The following is a 15129-nucleotide window of genomic DNA, read 5'->3' as shown; positions in this document are numbered from 1 at the left end:
GCTTGGGATTGTTGGCAGGAGATCAGTGTAAAGTGGCATGATTGCACAGTTTACCTTGTATGGAGGGATTCCCGTGACCGTGAGGAATCCTCCGGGTATTGAACTAAGTTAAGGTGATTTTTATATCTCAGTAGTACCAACTAAAGGCACACAATCATAATATGTGCTGCTGGTGTGATTAGAGATCATTCCCCACGATTCGGCCCTGATTCCACGCACAAGCTCATGATGACTGCATCAGCAGATCTTCCATATGCTGATAGGGATGTGGGCGGTTGTGGTGGCCCAAAGCCTCACATTGCCATCGTTGGAGGAGGAATTGTTGGCGTGGTTCTTACCCTCGGACTGATCAAACAGGCAATTCCAGTACAGCTTTACGAACAGGCGCAGGGATTCCGTGAGCTAGGGGCAGGTATCGCCTTTTCGGCTTGTGCACGTCGCTGCAGTACGTGATAAGTTCTCTAACGTTTCGCATACTCGTCCTATTCAGGGGTTGTGACCTGTTCTCCAGCAGTTACGCTAAGATGACAGTCAAATCTCAGTCCGTAAAGGCTAAGCAGAGAAATAAATACGTCACATTGAACTAATCATTTTCATGAGTAATAGTGGAGCTTATTGATCCAAGTATACCCCAAGCCTTGGTCCGCGGTGGCGCAGTGTCCATCTCGGACGTGGAAGATCAAGATTGCCTGCGCTGGATTGACGGTTATAACCAATACCGCCCTGATGAACCCGAATACCAAAAACCACTGGCTCAGATAGGCGGCGCGGGCTTCAGAGGTTGTCGACGAGATGAGTTCCTCGAAGAGCTGTCCAAAAGCCTACCTGCTGGCGTCATCAAGTTCGGCAAGCGATTAGAGACGATAGAGAATCAAGCCGATGGGAAGATAATCCTTGCTTTTGGTGATGGTACACAAGCTGAGGCGACTGCAGGTAAGCACTCAGATACCTGCTGGCCTTTCTGGTGATTCGTTTAAATTTTCTAATAGTTTTACTAGTTATCGGCTGTGACGGCATAAAGTCCCGTGTCCGCAAACACATGTATGGTGCCAAAAACGAGGCATCATACCCACAATTCACTCACAAAGTCGCCTACCGTGCCCTGCTGCCGATGACAGATGCGTTGGAGGTTCTTGGGACCTGGAAGGCGAACAACTTTCACCATCACGTAGGGCCCGGTGCTCACATGACACACTACCCTGTGGCGAATCATAAAGCCCTTAATGTAGTCATCGTCCTCTCGGACCCGCAGCCATGGCCGGACCACGACAACATGGTGGCCGAGGGCTCGCGCGAGAAGCTCGAGGCAGCTCTGCAAGACTGGCACCCGACCGTGCTGAAACTTGTCCGGCGCCTGCCCGATAAACTCAATACTTGGGCTCTATTCGACCTCGGCGATTACCCGTTACCGAGGTATAACGCGGGCCGAATCTGTGTTGCTGGGGACGCCGCTCATGCCACCACTCCTCACCATGGTGCTGGGGCATGCTTGGGAGTAAGTACATGGCCCGAATTGTTAAGGCGCTCGGTGCAATTGTGAAGGTGCCAGAAACTAACATGAGCGGCTGGCAGATTGAAGATGCACTGTGTCTCAACATTCTGCTAGGCCAGGTGTGCAGCAACAATAATGCAGATCTCAACCACGCCGTCGAGGTGGCATTTGGGGTATTCGACAAGATACGAAGGCCAAGAACCCAGTGGCTTGTGAACAGCAGCAGGCGGGCTTGTGACTTGTACCACCAGCAAGAATGGGCCGATCCAAGCCGGCGCGTCAAAGCAGAGACGTGCTTTGAAGAAATGCGAGACCGGTCCTACAAGATCTGGCACTTCGATGTGGATGACATGGTTAGACAGACCCAGGCCGAGTACAACAGGCGGCTGCTCGACTGCAGTGTAGAGAATGGCCCAGGGAGGAAGTTTGGTTACGTACTATGACGAACGTAGTCTTTGAGCTATCTTGTTATCAGAGGACCTATGCTTACGTACTGACTTGCACGATACGGACAGTAGACAACTAATTCAAGACATAGGTACGCAAAATTAACGGTGAGCATTTTGTTCCATCCAAATACGCAAGCTCAACGGCTTTCCCAGCTATGCAAATTACCAAATGCAAAACTTGCATTGCGTTGTGCTTCTGAATGACGTTACACTTGTTTCAGGACATGCAAATTCAATGCTGGACCTCAGTTCACCAAATTCGTCAGAGTGGGCGAGTTTGCTGATTTCAATATTTTGGTTATTTTATGCTCCGAGTCGGGGCATTGTTTTCGGTACATAGCATGCTTTGGATTCGCCTGCTGCGAAGGATTACGCCACGCCTCAGTGCAAGGTCACGCTATTGCGGCAAATCTCCCTCCTAGTGCAAGCTTTGGATGGACTCTGCAACCATGTATTTGCAACCATGTATTAGAATAGAATACCACCTTGTCCTTCTCAAGCCTCGCCTACGGTGAAATATACGTATAGTCAATTGCTGCCACGTTTGTACTGTTTGAACTTTGCGCATCCCAGGATCGATGGATTCTAGCTCAAAGACGGTAGTGCTCATCACTGGAGCCAATACTGGTCTAGGTTCGTCGCTTCGCCTTGTCAGTTTGTGCGAAAAAGGGTCTTATACTAAACGCCAGCATGATGCAAGTCAGGCTTGGAGACGGCAAAGTCGTTGTTTGCACGACCAGAGTCTTACCATGTTCTGATTGGATGTCGAGGGGATCTTGAGCGCGCCAAAACTGCCATCTTCGAGTTAAGAGAGTCCTCACCCGCGAGCACATCGTTGGCGGATGCGCTGTCGATCGACATCACATCTGACGAATCTATCGCCTCTGCTTTCCAGCAAGTTCAGGAGAAATATGGCCACATTGATGTTTTAGTTAATAATGCTGGTATGTGAACGAACTTGGCACCTCACCATAGCTCATCTGATGTACTTATCGAAGCATGATGCAGGCGCCGACCTCGAATCCGCTGTCGCTGCTGGCCAAATGACCCCTCGTGAGTGCTGGAACGAGATGTACAATGTCAACGTAACTGGCACGCATCTCTTTACTTCAGCGTTTGCTCCATTGCTTCTGGCTTCCAAAGCCTCGACCCCGCGCATGCTGTTCATCACCAGTGGTCTCTCGTCCCTGACAGAACTCGCGAACGGCGAAAGCCCGCGCTACACGAACCCCCCGGCAGGCTGGCCAAAGCCCATCGTGCCGTTCTTCCCATACAGAGTGAGCAAGAGTGGCATGAATATGGTGGCGACAGAATGGGCACGTCTACTCCGCAAGGACGGCGTCTGTGTATTTCTCATCTCACCCGGTTTGCTAAACACAGGGCTTGGCAGCAACCGAAAGACGGGCCAAGGGCCCAACTTGGGTGCTTTGGGGGCTATTGATCCGGCTATAGGTGCCGGATTCTGTGCCGATGTCATTGAAGGGAAGCGTGACGGGCAGGCCTGGCCTACGAACGTGCTTAGGAAAGACGCCGTGCAGCAGTGGTAGAGAGCACTGGCCTAGGACCGATTACATGTGCAGACATCTCAAGTCACAGCTCAACTTGTCCAGTTCCATGTTCAATGTAATCCCGTTACCCCAAGCAATTGACGTATGGCACAAGTCATTATCGATCAATTAATCATATTGGGGGCCGTCAGGCGTCAAAAGTCAGCCAACACTGATCGCAAACATTGCGAGCAGTACAACGATGGACATTCACACATGGCACTCTACGACAGGCCATTGTTGATCCTCACATCACCAATACAAACATGTTTTCCTGAAACCACGCGATGAGCAACGGGACCTTCGGCAAGTCATGACACCAACGTAGGGATGCCCGTATTGAAGCCATGGGCTAACCAACGGACAGAGGAAGTCTTGCTTTTGGGTACCCGTATTTAGTGATATAACCCTAGTGTATTAAACAGTAAGAATAGAAGATGCAAAACCTTCCTGCCCATTTTGTGGATTGAGGGGAGTGGGTTTGTAGGCCCAACATGTGTAACAAGGCTGCTGTGGCGCGGGCACTGGTGCCACCAGCCACTCCGTGGCGTATTACTTAGGTATGAATAGTTGAAATCGCGTTCGAGGATGCTTGGGAATCCTGGTTCATGACATCAAAGATGCCGCCATCCACAAAGGGGATTGAAAGGCTCCGAGCTTGCGAAAAGAAAGGTTCTCATGATTTTGTTCCACCTGGACCATTTCTAATTTTTGCACTGCTAATCAGACGTCGTTTATCCTGACATATTTAAGTTTACTAGCCGAGGAACATTACCGGCATATTATTTCAGTGTGCCCCCGGAAGTATTTTCTGCACTGTCCTACTTACAGGGCTCTTTTTGCAAAGTAAAGCCTTGCAGATCCTAGCAGTATATGGGTTACATCATAATCGTGCAATCTGGAAATCCACATATAACTAAAAAGGAGGTTAAAAGGGTCAGGAAGAGAGCCGGTTCACGTTTTGGCGTAGCACATTCACCCGCTGCTTTAACAAATGACCCTTGTCTTTGCATTTCTATACTTTCAAAATGGAGAAAAACTCGAGATGTACAGCCGAGCGTCTAAAGAGTGCTTCAGCTACCAAACAATATCTTTCTAGCCCATCTGCGCCAGCCCTCTCAGACCGGGCTCGCATGATTTCTTGTGCTCTCGGTATCCTGTTGCTTGGCTTGGCGATGTTACTAAACTCATCTTGGGATGCGATCATGGTCTACGCCGGCCTGTTTGGTGTTTTTTGCCACCAAGTAATCTTCCGATCCTACGAAGTAGACAGTCATGGGTGGGAGATGGTACTTGCCTACGTGAACATCAACGCTGGTTTGGTGGTAGGTTACGGTTTGATGGGCACCCATAACCTCATGGATGTTATCATGCACGTCTGTCTGGCAGGGGCCGTCTTTCTGGTGGGCCTGTACGGCAGCTTGCTACTGTACCGTGCCTTCTTCCATCGACTGCACCGATTCCCTGGCCCCTTTCTCGCACGCCTGTCCAAAGTCTATCAGTAAGCACTGCTCGGTACAAACAGCCTTTCTTCCGGCTCGCGTCCAGGTACTGACATTTTCACTTCCCCTGGCTTTAGGATCTCCTCCATTATTAATACCAAAATGCAATACCACATGCACGTGCCGAAACTGCAGAGGCAATATGGAGACTTCATTCGTACTGGGCCGCGTGAATTGACGGTGCTTCGCGCAGAAGCAATTGATCTCATTTACGGATCGTCATCGCCGTGCACCAAAGGCACCTGGTACGATCAGAACTCGGGGAATGCAGACAAGGTTGGCATAGAGAATGTGCGAGACAAGGAAAAGCACAGGGTTCGTCGCAAAGCTTGGGATCGGGGTTTAGGCCTAAGAGGTAATCTATCTTAACGATTCAGTTATGACAGCTGATGATCTAACTATCGATGGTCAAAGCTCTGTCAGTGTATGAGCCTCGGATCAAAGGCAAGCTCGACGCGCTTATGACCAGATATGAAGGGAAACAGTCAGTTAATGTCACGAGAAATAACATTTTATATGCATGGGATGTCATGGGCGACATTGCATTTTCAAAGGATTTTCACATGTTGAAGTAGGTTGGAAACCAAATCATATCCCCTTCAGGCGTTCCAAACAGGACAGATGAGTAATGCCTGACTCTGGTAGGACTGGCGTTGAGCACCCCGCCGTGGAAGGTCTTCATTGGGCCATGGCAATAGCTGGAGTTGTAACGACTCTCCCATGGCTTATGAACATGCTACGGGTCATCCCAGGTGCTACTGGTAAATTTGAAAAGTTTGCCAGTTGGTGTTCTGGTGAGGTTGATCTGAAGCGCGAAGCTCTAGCTTCGGAACAGGCCAAGGGTATGGATGAGGAGCCAAGCGATGTCATGTCTTGGATCATCAAGGCACAGCAGGAGAAGCAGCGGTCTGCGCCTCCGACAGAATCCGCGATCAGAGAGGATGCTCGAACCTTGATTTCTGCTGGCAGGTCTGTTGCGCGTCTTGTCAGGTCCCCTACCTCCGCCCATTGAGACTGACAATGATGATAGTGATACCATAGCTATCGCATTTACGAACTTGTAAGTTGGCCTCCTCTTTGGCCATGAGCTATGCACTTCAATGCAATAGCCAAACTGACATGAACTTCGAAAGCCTGTATTTAATGGTCAAAAACCCCGAGGCTTACAAGAAGCTCCAGAAGCTGCTAGACGCCGAGTTCCCAGGTGGCTACAACGACTGGGCCTATGACAACGTGAAGAGGATCCCTTACATAGATTGCCTTATTCATGAGACTCTACGGCTACGGCCACCAGTACCGATGGGATTCTTACGCGAGACACCTGATGCAGGCTTGCAGGTAGGCGATGTCTTCATCCCGGGCAAAATCAACGTCAATGTACCCATATGGGCGATGCAGAGGGATGAACGGTACTTCGACAGAGCCCTAGATTTCATCCCTGAGCGATGGGAGACCCTGTCGCCCGAGTCGTCGGCGTACTTTCCTTTCCAGCGAGGAGGGTTTAGCTGCGTGGGTAAAGCCAACGCTATGATGCAAATGCGAATGCTTATCAGCGCAACGGCGCTGCAGTACAATCTTGCGTTCGCTCCAGGAGAGGATGGTGAGCGTTTTGGGGAAGGGACAGAGGAAAGACTCACCCTGTGGATTCCTCCCCTGTACATGACATTTCACCCGAGATAGGCACCTCGCCTGGTCCACTCTGTTCACAACCTTCCCTCTGCATGTCTACTATACCTCGCGAAATAGTTATTTGTGGTGCAAGAGGGGCTTTTGCAACCTCTAAGTGATACAATGAAAGATTGTTTGATCGGGGGCGAGGAAGATCGGGGGACCGCTAAATCACATTGCTAGCATAAGTGCTGTGTTTATCTGAGAAACCATTCATATTCCGGACTACAAGTTCTGATGAAGTTCAAACATAATCGACATTGGTTCTTCTCGCTGGCGAAACGCGCGCCTAGTGACTAATCTTGAAACTTCCCCATCCCTCATCCAGTCATTGCCCGTCGAGTCATGCCTTGGAGCGCTACTGCCGACCAAGGTTTTTTTTTTATTTCTCTACCACATGACGGGTCCGTTGATCTGCTTGATCTCCTTGACGTTGATGCTCTCCCACATGAAGGTGCTGCCCCAGGTAATACTGTACATGCACGTCGCGGCGATCAACATCAGCTTCTGTGTCGCACCGTACGCCTTGTTGATGCCGTCGCGCGTCGGGCTGCCGATCGGGTACCCGGCCTGAACGGTAATGTCGGCGTAGATGGAGGCCAGATCGCCCTGGGCCTCAGCCGGCAGGAACTCGGCCAGCTTGCCAGGGAAGATGTTGGTCCACATGGCGGCGGCGATGGTGGAACCGATACTCTGGCCCATAGCAGCGACCATACCCTCCATGGCAAGGATGGCCGGGATGTCCTGGTGCTTCGACACGGCCATGACGGTCATCTGCTCACAGATAACCAGAGTACCACCTCCGAAGGCGATGAAGATCATGCACATGACAATGTATCCAACATTGCTATCGGGCTCACGGAATTGGATCATCAGGCCGACACCGAGGATGGTCATGGGCACACCGAAGAAAACGGAGGGCCACTTGAGGCGACCGTTGTAGCGGATCAAAATACCAACCACGAGGGCCCAGAAGGTACTGCCGACGGTGTAGATGTTGGTGATGTAGGTAGCCTTCTGGGCGTCGAGGTTGAAGACGACGACCAGGAACGAGTAGAAGTAGTTGTCCCATAGGTACCATGCGGTGTACAGAGAAGCCATCATGGTGTAGGTGAAGAAGACGGTGCGGTTCTTGATCAGTCTCCAGGGGATAAAGGTGACGGGAGCGAAATACTTCTCCCATACGACAAAGGCAATGATCAGGAGGCCACCGAAGACGATGAAGCAGATGATCAAAGGGGCGCGCCAACCCTCGGTCTGCAGTGCAAACAAGCTGAAAGAGAGTAGGAACAGGCCAATACCACCAGCAGCAAGAATAATACCAATCAGATCAAACTCCTTGACGTAGAAGACGAAGTTGGCCCAGGGTCCGCGACCGTGGGGTTTGACGTGAACAAGTCCTCGCTTGATGGCCTTTTGCTGGTTGATGAAGAACAGGAACCAGAGAGGCACGCAGACGACGGGGAAGATGATGGAGAAGATGCCAAAGGCCCATCGCCAGCCAATGCCGCCGTCTGCGATGATCAAATCACAAGCCAGGCCATAGACCCAGACAGTGATCAGCCAGGGCGAGGCGGCATAGGCAATCATGAAGGCCCGGTTGCGCAACTTAGACGTATCGGCAATGAAGATGGTGATGGTAAAGTCGAGCCACGAGTAGCCGGTGTAGTAGAAGACGGCAGCGGCGCAGTAGGTGGTTACATTGCCGCAGGCGGCCATCAGGATGAGACCAATGGTGATGACGCTGATGGCCAGGGCGAAACCCTGGGGCCGACCGAAGTTGTCGATGAACTTGGCGTAGGCCAGCTTGGTAAGACCGGGGATGAGACCGGCAATGATGCCCGTAGTCGAGGTGAGCGAGTGTGCCGCGAAATCACTGGTGACATAGGTGGTCAAGGTACCGACGACACCAGATGCGAAAGCTTGGAGGAAGTTGATCAACCAGATACTGCGATGAGAAGGAGCAATTAGATTCCCGGTTCAATCCAGATTCATGTCACAAGTGTCGGCTCATCCATAGCTGATGGCGCAGTGGTGCTTATACTTGGAGGATATATAGGCATGGTGTGTGTAACCGTGACTTACAGGACATAGGCGGCAATCAGGTGCTCTTTGGTCCAGACCTGGAGGGTGGCCTCGGCGACCTGAACGCCAAACTGCATATCTTTCTTCTCGTCATCGCTGTCCGAGGCGGAGGCAAAGGTGGCAGCCGTGTTCACTCCGGGGTAGGTTTCCTTGTCCTGGGGAAGCTGGCCCTCGGCGTCGTTTTGCTTCTCGCTCACTACGGGAACTTCGCTGCCCGTGTTCTTGGGGCCGAGAAGGCCGCCACGGAACTTCAAACCCATTGCTGCGAGATTTCAGAGGCCCGGGACCGAGAGGTCAGCTCAGCTCTGTCAGGCGAGGGGGGAGCGAGGTGTGGTGGGAGATAAGGCGATGGATAGCACGCACGGGTCGGAAAGGGAAAGGACGGGCAAGATCAGCGACGGGGCGGGCAAGGCTATATATGTATGTGTATCTACAGAGTACATACGGCGCAACGGCTGGCGAGCAGGGAGGGCCCTGGAGGGCCGAGATGCGACCCTGGATGCTGGGACACCTCAGCCGGTCGCGTATGCCCGTATCCAATGTCGCTCGCTCGCTCGGGTCGGGGAACATCGCACCATGCACAGGCACTAGTAGGACGAGCCCGCAGAAAAAGTTTTTGCAGTGAGCCCATCTCCGCGTGTCGTCCGGGGCGCTTCATTGGGCCCCGTCCAGGCGCAGGCCCCGTTTCTGCCCCCGTTTCTGCCCCGTCTGCCCCCATGCCCACCCGCGACAGGCGGACGACTCGCTATGTTGGGCAATAGCAGCGTGGCTAGTTATCTTATCAGATGATCAGAAGCGGGCCACCGGCCTTGATCATTATGCCATCGTTTCGTCGTGAAGTGGGGTAGCGTAGCGTCGCTTGGCCCGAAATCACCAGCGTCTGGCCTGTCTGGGCTGCCTGGCCCTGGCGGACTTGGGCCGTCTGCAAGCCTCAGCGCCCCTTGGTTCGCTCTGGCGGCGGGTGGGCTGCGTGTTCGGCTGGGTTGGGCGCGTGGGAGCACCGCTAAGGCGACGCCACAGCAGCGCTAGCCCGGGTTCGCGTCCCTGGAAATTATCTGATTAGATCGTCTAGATCATCAGATAAACCGGGATCAGCTGCGAACATCGGCGCATCGCATCCCGGCCATGAGGCCCTTTTTGGCCGGCGCACACCGTTTGGCCCAGCTTGCGTCAACCAACAGTGCCGCTAGCAATTTTATTGTGGTCCGATCACGATCTTTTTTCTACTCTGTCTCTCTCTCTTGCGCTGGTCCGGGTCCTGTTCTGAAGAGAATGGCTGAAGCCATTCTCCCCGCGCCGTCTCAGGACAGTCTCGAAAAAAAAAATTCTGTAATTCAATAGTTGCGTACTAAAGCTGCCCAGGCCCGTATACTGTTACGTGATCAGCCTTGCGATTGGACCCTGCGAGCCTCTGCTTCAGGCCCGATCGCATGGCTCCAGCGGCGCTTCTTTGCCGATTTGCTAAGTGCCCTGCGTCTTCGTGGCTCTCTTCTTCCTTATGCTAGGAGCTAGGCCCGCTCTCAGTGTTTGGTAAGTTGAGGCACGAGATCTAGCTCCGACGTCTTTGTGCGAGCCGAACCAGACGAATTTCGCCAGTAGGTAGATGAAACCTTCGGCTCTAGGCCTGCTTATTGACTTGGCCGTCGGAAATTCCCACTCGGCAAAATATACCTGGTAAATCACCCAGTTACTCGGGTCGTTGGGGAGGAGTCACTGGTGGCCAGGATCCCGTTCACCAGTGCCGGCACATGCCGCTTCGTGGTGCCAGCTGTTCGGTCTGCTGCAGAAATATCAAATTTTTATCTTCGTAGCTCGACTATAGCCGCTACCGTTGGCTGCGTTACGTGCCGGTCTGGATGCGCCGCCCGGGACGAAACTATTTGAAGGGTCTTCAGAGCTGAAACGCCACAAGCCTACCCAGGTTAGTGCGAATATGTTTGGCCCAGCAGGTTGGTTCCTATAATTACCGCGATAAGCTTGGCAGCAAGGACACAACCGAAGAGCCCGAGAGTTCTGCAAGTTGGCGGTCTGGACTGCACCGCACGAGAGCGCATGTCATGGGCGCTCAAATTGCGCCGTTGGCAGGCAGTTCATCTCTCATGGTCTGCGGGATCCTCAATCGATCTGCCAATATGGTCGGCATTCTCACAAACCTGGCTTGAATCTGAGCTTCGTCATACCATCTCCACAGTTAATGGAACAACTGGATACCACAATCACGGCCCGTTACTGCATTGCGCACTGCTGCATTGGTACATTACCCCGGCAGGTCGCGGAACGGAAATACCACGTAACAGATGCACAGGCATCCCTGTCCGAATGCACAGAGCTTCTTGACCGTAGGACACTGGGGCAGCTGTGGGCTCCACGAATATTTGTCTGAGCCGACAGCCGAAATCCGGCTGCTGTCGCTTTGAAAAGAGGGGAGATATTGTTCAATCACTAATAAAGCGACGTGACATATGTTGAACATATTTCCGCGAGTGGGAGGCAACCATCAATGCTACCTGCCAGCTCGACATACAAACAACATCGAGAACAAGCCCGGAATATTGATTGATCGATGTCACTTGCCAACGCATTCCATCGCTGATCATGCGGTTATTTCTGCAGAGACGATCTTCTTCAAGCGTGGGCATAGATCAGCAAACAAGGCCGTCAACGGTTTCAGCAGATGGGGAATCCTCGTTCACGCGATTCTAGTTGGCCTGGCTTGCCTCCGAGGAAACAGTGGATCAATTGTATTTGACTCCATCGCACGCCCTCTAAATCCCTCGTCCGAAGATTATGTTGTCGAAGCCGTGTTTGACTAGAGCTTCCTGTCTGTGACCATTGGAGATGTATGATTTACCCATACGAGTCTAGGAGATCAAGTCAGGCGGTAGAGATGAATTGATCTACCAAAGGGCCATTCCCATACTACTTCAATCAGTGCTAATCAGCAAGGGTCCTTAGCAGGTCTTAAAGAGAGTCTGGAATGTTGGAATAGTGGACCAGCCACTCTATTAACTACGTATATATCTACACTTCCAGGTGTACCACTCTGTTCCATTCCTTCTAGTCAATCAATTAACCTATTCCATCTATATCTTACCTCACATCTTGACATGGAGAACTATGATTTCAACTCTGAAAATGGACCTCACCATCAACATGCCACGGCCATTCCCCATTTCTGGTCTTCATGCGAAACGAACATGTCTCGGACGGCACACTGGCCTTTGATCAAAGCCAATATTACACGACAAAGACCATAATGATGACAGTGACTAGACAACTCGATATTAATACGGCGCCTTGTTGTGCTTTGTTGTAGGTGTCTTACGTATCTAGCGGCCGAGGTGGACAACTTTAGTGTGTAAGTTATATGCAGTTCGTGTAACGTAGTGGAAACGGGGACGGAACAGCTTAAGTCAAAGTTTCATAACTAATTCCTTAAGACTTGCAGTGATTCTTTCAGATCATGCCCGTTAAGCGGTCTCTTGTTCGTCTTTTAGAAATTCGAAGAATCTCGTACAGAACTTTTTTGAAGAACTCTACGTCCACCATCTCGTCCATTCTAATCACCTCCCGCCCGTCTTGCTGAACGCGAGAAAGACCGCATGAGCTCCTCCTTTTATATCTTCCCAGGGTGCGTCCCCTGACGAGGTAGCATAAACTGCAGCTGTGCCTTTTGCAGTGTCATGTACAACCTCAATTATCTCCATCTAATCAAACGGTGGGCTCATTTCTTCAGCTGACCCGGGCACTATGAATTGCGCGCAGAGTTATACATACCTTGTGACTGGATATCATATCCATCACCTGGGGCAGAAACTCCTCGATGTCTTTCCAACTTCTGGGCTTGATGCCAAGAGAAGCTGGTAGAACGGTCTGCTGAATGAATGTCGCGGGACCAGTTCGCCGTCCACTCTTCAAAGATGAACTCTTCCCAGCCTTCGATGAACTTGTTGACGGTGTCAAGTTGTACGTGAGATGGTGCAGGCATAGCTAAGACGTGCAGCACAAAGAGTGTCGATTTAACTTACGTTTCCGCATACCAAGAATTTGGTCCAGTCATGAGCGAAACGACTGACTGATGTCCCTAAGGATGCCACTGCCTAATGTCGAACATGCACCAAGTTCTATCTGCGACAAGTCCTCGTATAAAGCGGCTGGATATAGTTTTTGCATCCGGACAGACTAGATGACCGAAAAGACCGTGCTTAGAATACCTACCGCATATTTTGTCTCCTTGGTTGTATCTAACCTACCGTATATTCGACACAATGCTAATATTCCGTGGTGTAACGCCAAGGGCGATGTTTCGACATCCCCCCGCATTCGGGTTCACGTAACTCTTTTCGTGACACATCTCATATTGACAGTTAAGTGAATAGAAAGCAATACAGCTGACTGGTCATTTGCGACCCGATGTTCCACGGTCTAGGACTTGATCTAGATTTAAAGATCCTTTATTTCCAACGTTTTATCTTCTTATTCAGACTGCCTCCCCCTTCGGCATTTCTGTTGAGTTGTGAATGGTACCAACTTGGTGGGATAACAGTTGCTGCTGATTGGATAGCCGCACCTGATTTTGTCGGTTTTGCCCGGCCGCTCGAAGTGCTGCTTCTTTCTGCTTCTTCAACTCAATACAAAAGTGGGACCGGCCTCGTATTTGCTCTCCCTTCCAGATAAATATGAAAGGAATTGCACACATAAGAAGACTTAGTCCACCCAGCAGACTGCATGCGCCAGCTATGCCTAGTCTATGAAACATCGGCGTTGTAGCAAGTGGAAGAACAACGGCCAGAAGTGACCGCGTAGCACTTGCAGCCGCATTCGCACTTGCGGCGAAGACCTCATACGCATCGGTGAGATAGTTTAGCAGAGCCATGAATATCAACATGAATCCCATGCCAAAAGGTATTCCCCCAAGCAACGGAGCAATGAACGTCACGTTCGACCTTGCAGACCAGCCAAGCCAGAATAGCGCAATAACGAACATAGGCCCACCTAAGCATGCAAGTGGGACTCTGCGATATTCCTCTTGGCGACTCCAAGGTTTCTTCTGCAACTGGGCTCGGCGAAGGAACCCATCGTAAGCGTAGAAAATTGGTAAGGAGAGAAGAGCCCCAGCGCCAATAGGGAGGAAGCAAAGTCCAGTAACGCCAGGCGACAGACCGTAAACGCCCTGAAATATAAGCGGAAATGCCTGAAAGGACATATAAAATATCGCGTAACAAAGAGCTAGATACATGCATGAACTCGTAACTATCAGCTCCGTGATTAGCATGCGGATTGGGCGAGTGAGGACCCGTGTGATCAGTTGTTTTAAGCTTCTGTTCTCGAGCTCCGAGGCTGCATAGACCTCGCAATTCGGATGTTGCTTTCGAATCTTTTGCGCACGTCGACGAAGGAGTACAGGTTCGAATGTCTCGGGAAGCCAGAATAACGGGATGAACGAGAGGGCAGCATAGATGAGGCCAACCCAGAACGTCCAGCGCCACCCAATAGTGGTTGAGCAAAAGCCCTGCATTTCGTTAGACAGCAGTGAATAAAACTCATTTAAAGAAGACTGACAGATATGATTGGAGCAAATAGGGGCCCAAATACGGTCATCTAAATCTGGTGAGCTAGGTTCTTATATATGATTCAGTCAAGCTTACAGCCATGAACCATGCAAATGCACGCCCACGAGTGACAGGATCGTTGTAGATATCGGCTAGTTGGCCTGCCACTATAGCTATCGGAGAACTCGCGAAAGCACCGCACAGAAACCTAAAAATGAGTAGTGCTGGCCAGTTGGGAGCAAGAGCGCAGCCGAGTGTCCATATCATGAACATCGCGAATGTCACCAAAGTCAGATTCCGACGGCCAACATGCTCACTTAAAGGTCCCCCTTAGGAATTAACCGCAGTCAGCATCGCCTCTGATCAGGAGGAGAAAGAGGACGAGGAGAGCGCACATATTATCGGGCCAAATACATAACCTATCAGGTAGGTCGATATTGGTAACACTTCTTGATCTTGCGATGTTACTCCAAAGTCGGCGATGATATAAGGAATTGCCATGCTCGGAAGGGATGAACCCATGGTACTGTTCACGATGAGCACCATCGTAGTGACTACTATAGCCCACTTCTTGGTCTGCTAGAGTATCAGCGTTGACTTTTCTGTTAGAAAGGAGGAGCCTACGTTCGACCAATTGTATGGATTCTCTGGATCGCTCTCATCCCACGAAACAATTGTACGGGTATATTCTTCCGTATTGCTTGGCCCAATTACCAGGTCGCCACCTTGGACTCTATCGTTGGTCGCTTCCGCTCGATATATATCTTCTGCATCCTCCCTACTAATGCTGCGCGCTAATTTCGTGAGTCCGCCGAGCATGTTTTCGACGCCTAT

The 15129-nt window shown here is 51.1% G+C and overlaps 4 protein-coding genes across 4 annotated transcripts; 3 read left to right on the top strand and 1 right to left on the bottom strand.

The window, feature by feature from the left end:
* Positions 1 to 228: 228 nt before the first annotated feature.
* On the top strand, positions 229 to 1935 carry JN550_011547 (uncharacterized protein; the record flags this gene model as incomplete). Its single annotated transcript, XM_049309924.1, has 4 exons — positions 229 to 445; positions 607 to 933; positions 999 to 1495; positions 1573 to 1935. The coding sequence occupies 4 exons, from the start codon at positions 229 to 231 to the stop codon at positions 1933 to 1935; spliced, it is 1404 nt and encodes a 467-aa protein (XP_049166523.1).
* Positions 1936 to 2519: 584 nt separating this feature from the next.
* On the top strand, positions 2520 to 3488 carry JN550_011546 (uncharacterized protein; the record flags this gene model as incomplete). The annotated part of the gene is made up of 3 exons (XM_049309923.1): positions 2520 to 2574; positions 2646 to 2885; positions 2950 to 3488. The coding sequence occupies 3 exons, from the start codon at positions 2520 to 2522 to the stop codon at positions 3486 to 3488; spliced, it is 834 nt and encodes a 277-aa protein (XP_049166522.1).
* A 1205-nt stretch (positions 3489 to 4693) lies between these two features.
* On the top strand, positions 4694 to 6670 carry JN550_011545 (uncharacterized protein; the record flags this gene model as incomplete). Its single annotated transcript, XM_049309922.1, has 6 exons — positions 4694 to 4989; positions 5068 to 5330; positions 5405 to 5561; positions 5636 to 5959; positions 6021 to 6050; positions 6124 to 6670. 6 exons carry the CDS (start codon positions 4694 to 4696, stop codon positions 6668 to 6670), a joined length of 1617 nt encoding a protein of 538 aa, XP_049166521.1.
* A 378-nt stretch (positions 6671 to 7048) lies between these two features.
* On the bottom strand, positions 7049 to 9003 carry JN550_011544 (uncharacterized protein; the record flags this gene model as incomplete). Its single annotated transcript, XM_049309921.1, has 2 exons — positions 7049 to 8606; positions 8744 to 9003. The coding sequence occupies 2 exons, from the start codon at positions 9001 to 9003 to the stop codon at positions 7049 to 7051; spliced, it is 1818 nt and encodes a 605-aa protein (XP_049166520.1).
* Positions 9004 to 15129: the final 6126 nt, after the last annotated feature.

This window comes from Neoarthrinium moseri (assembly GCF_022829205.1).
Source record: "Neoarthrinium moseri strain CBS 164.80 chromosome Unknown scaffold69_Wmoseri_CBS_16480, whole genome shotgun sequence".
In the NCBI taxonomy this organism is placed as follows: Eukaryota; Fungi; Ascomycota; class Sordariomycetes; order Amphisphaeriales; family Apiosporaceae; genus Neoarthrinium; species Neoarthrinium moseri.
This window is presented reverse-complemented; position numbering and strand designations above follow the sequence as displayed.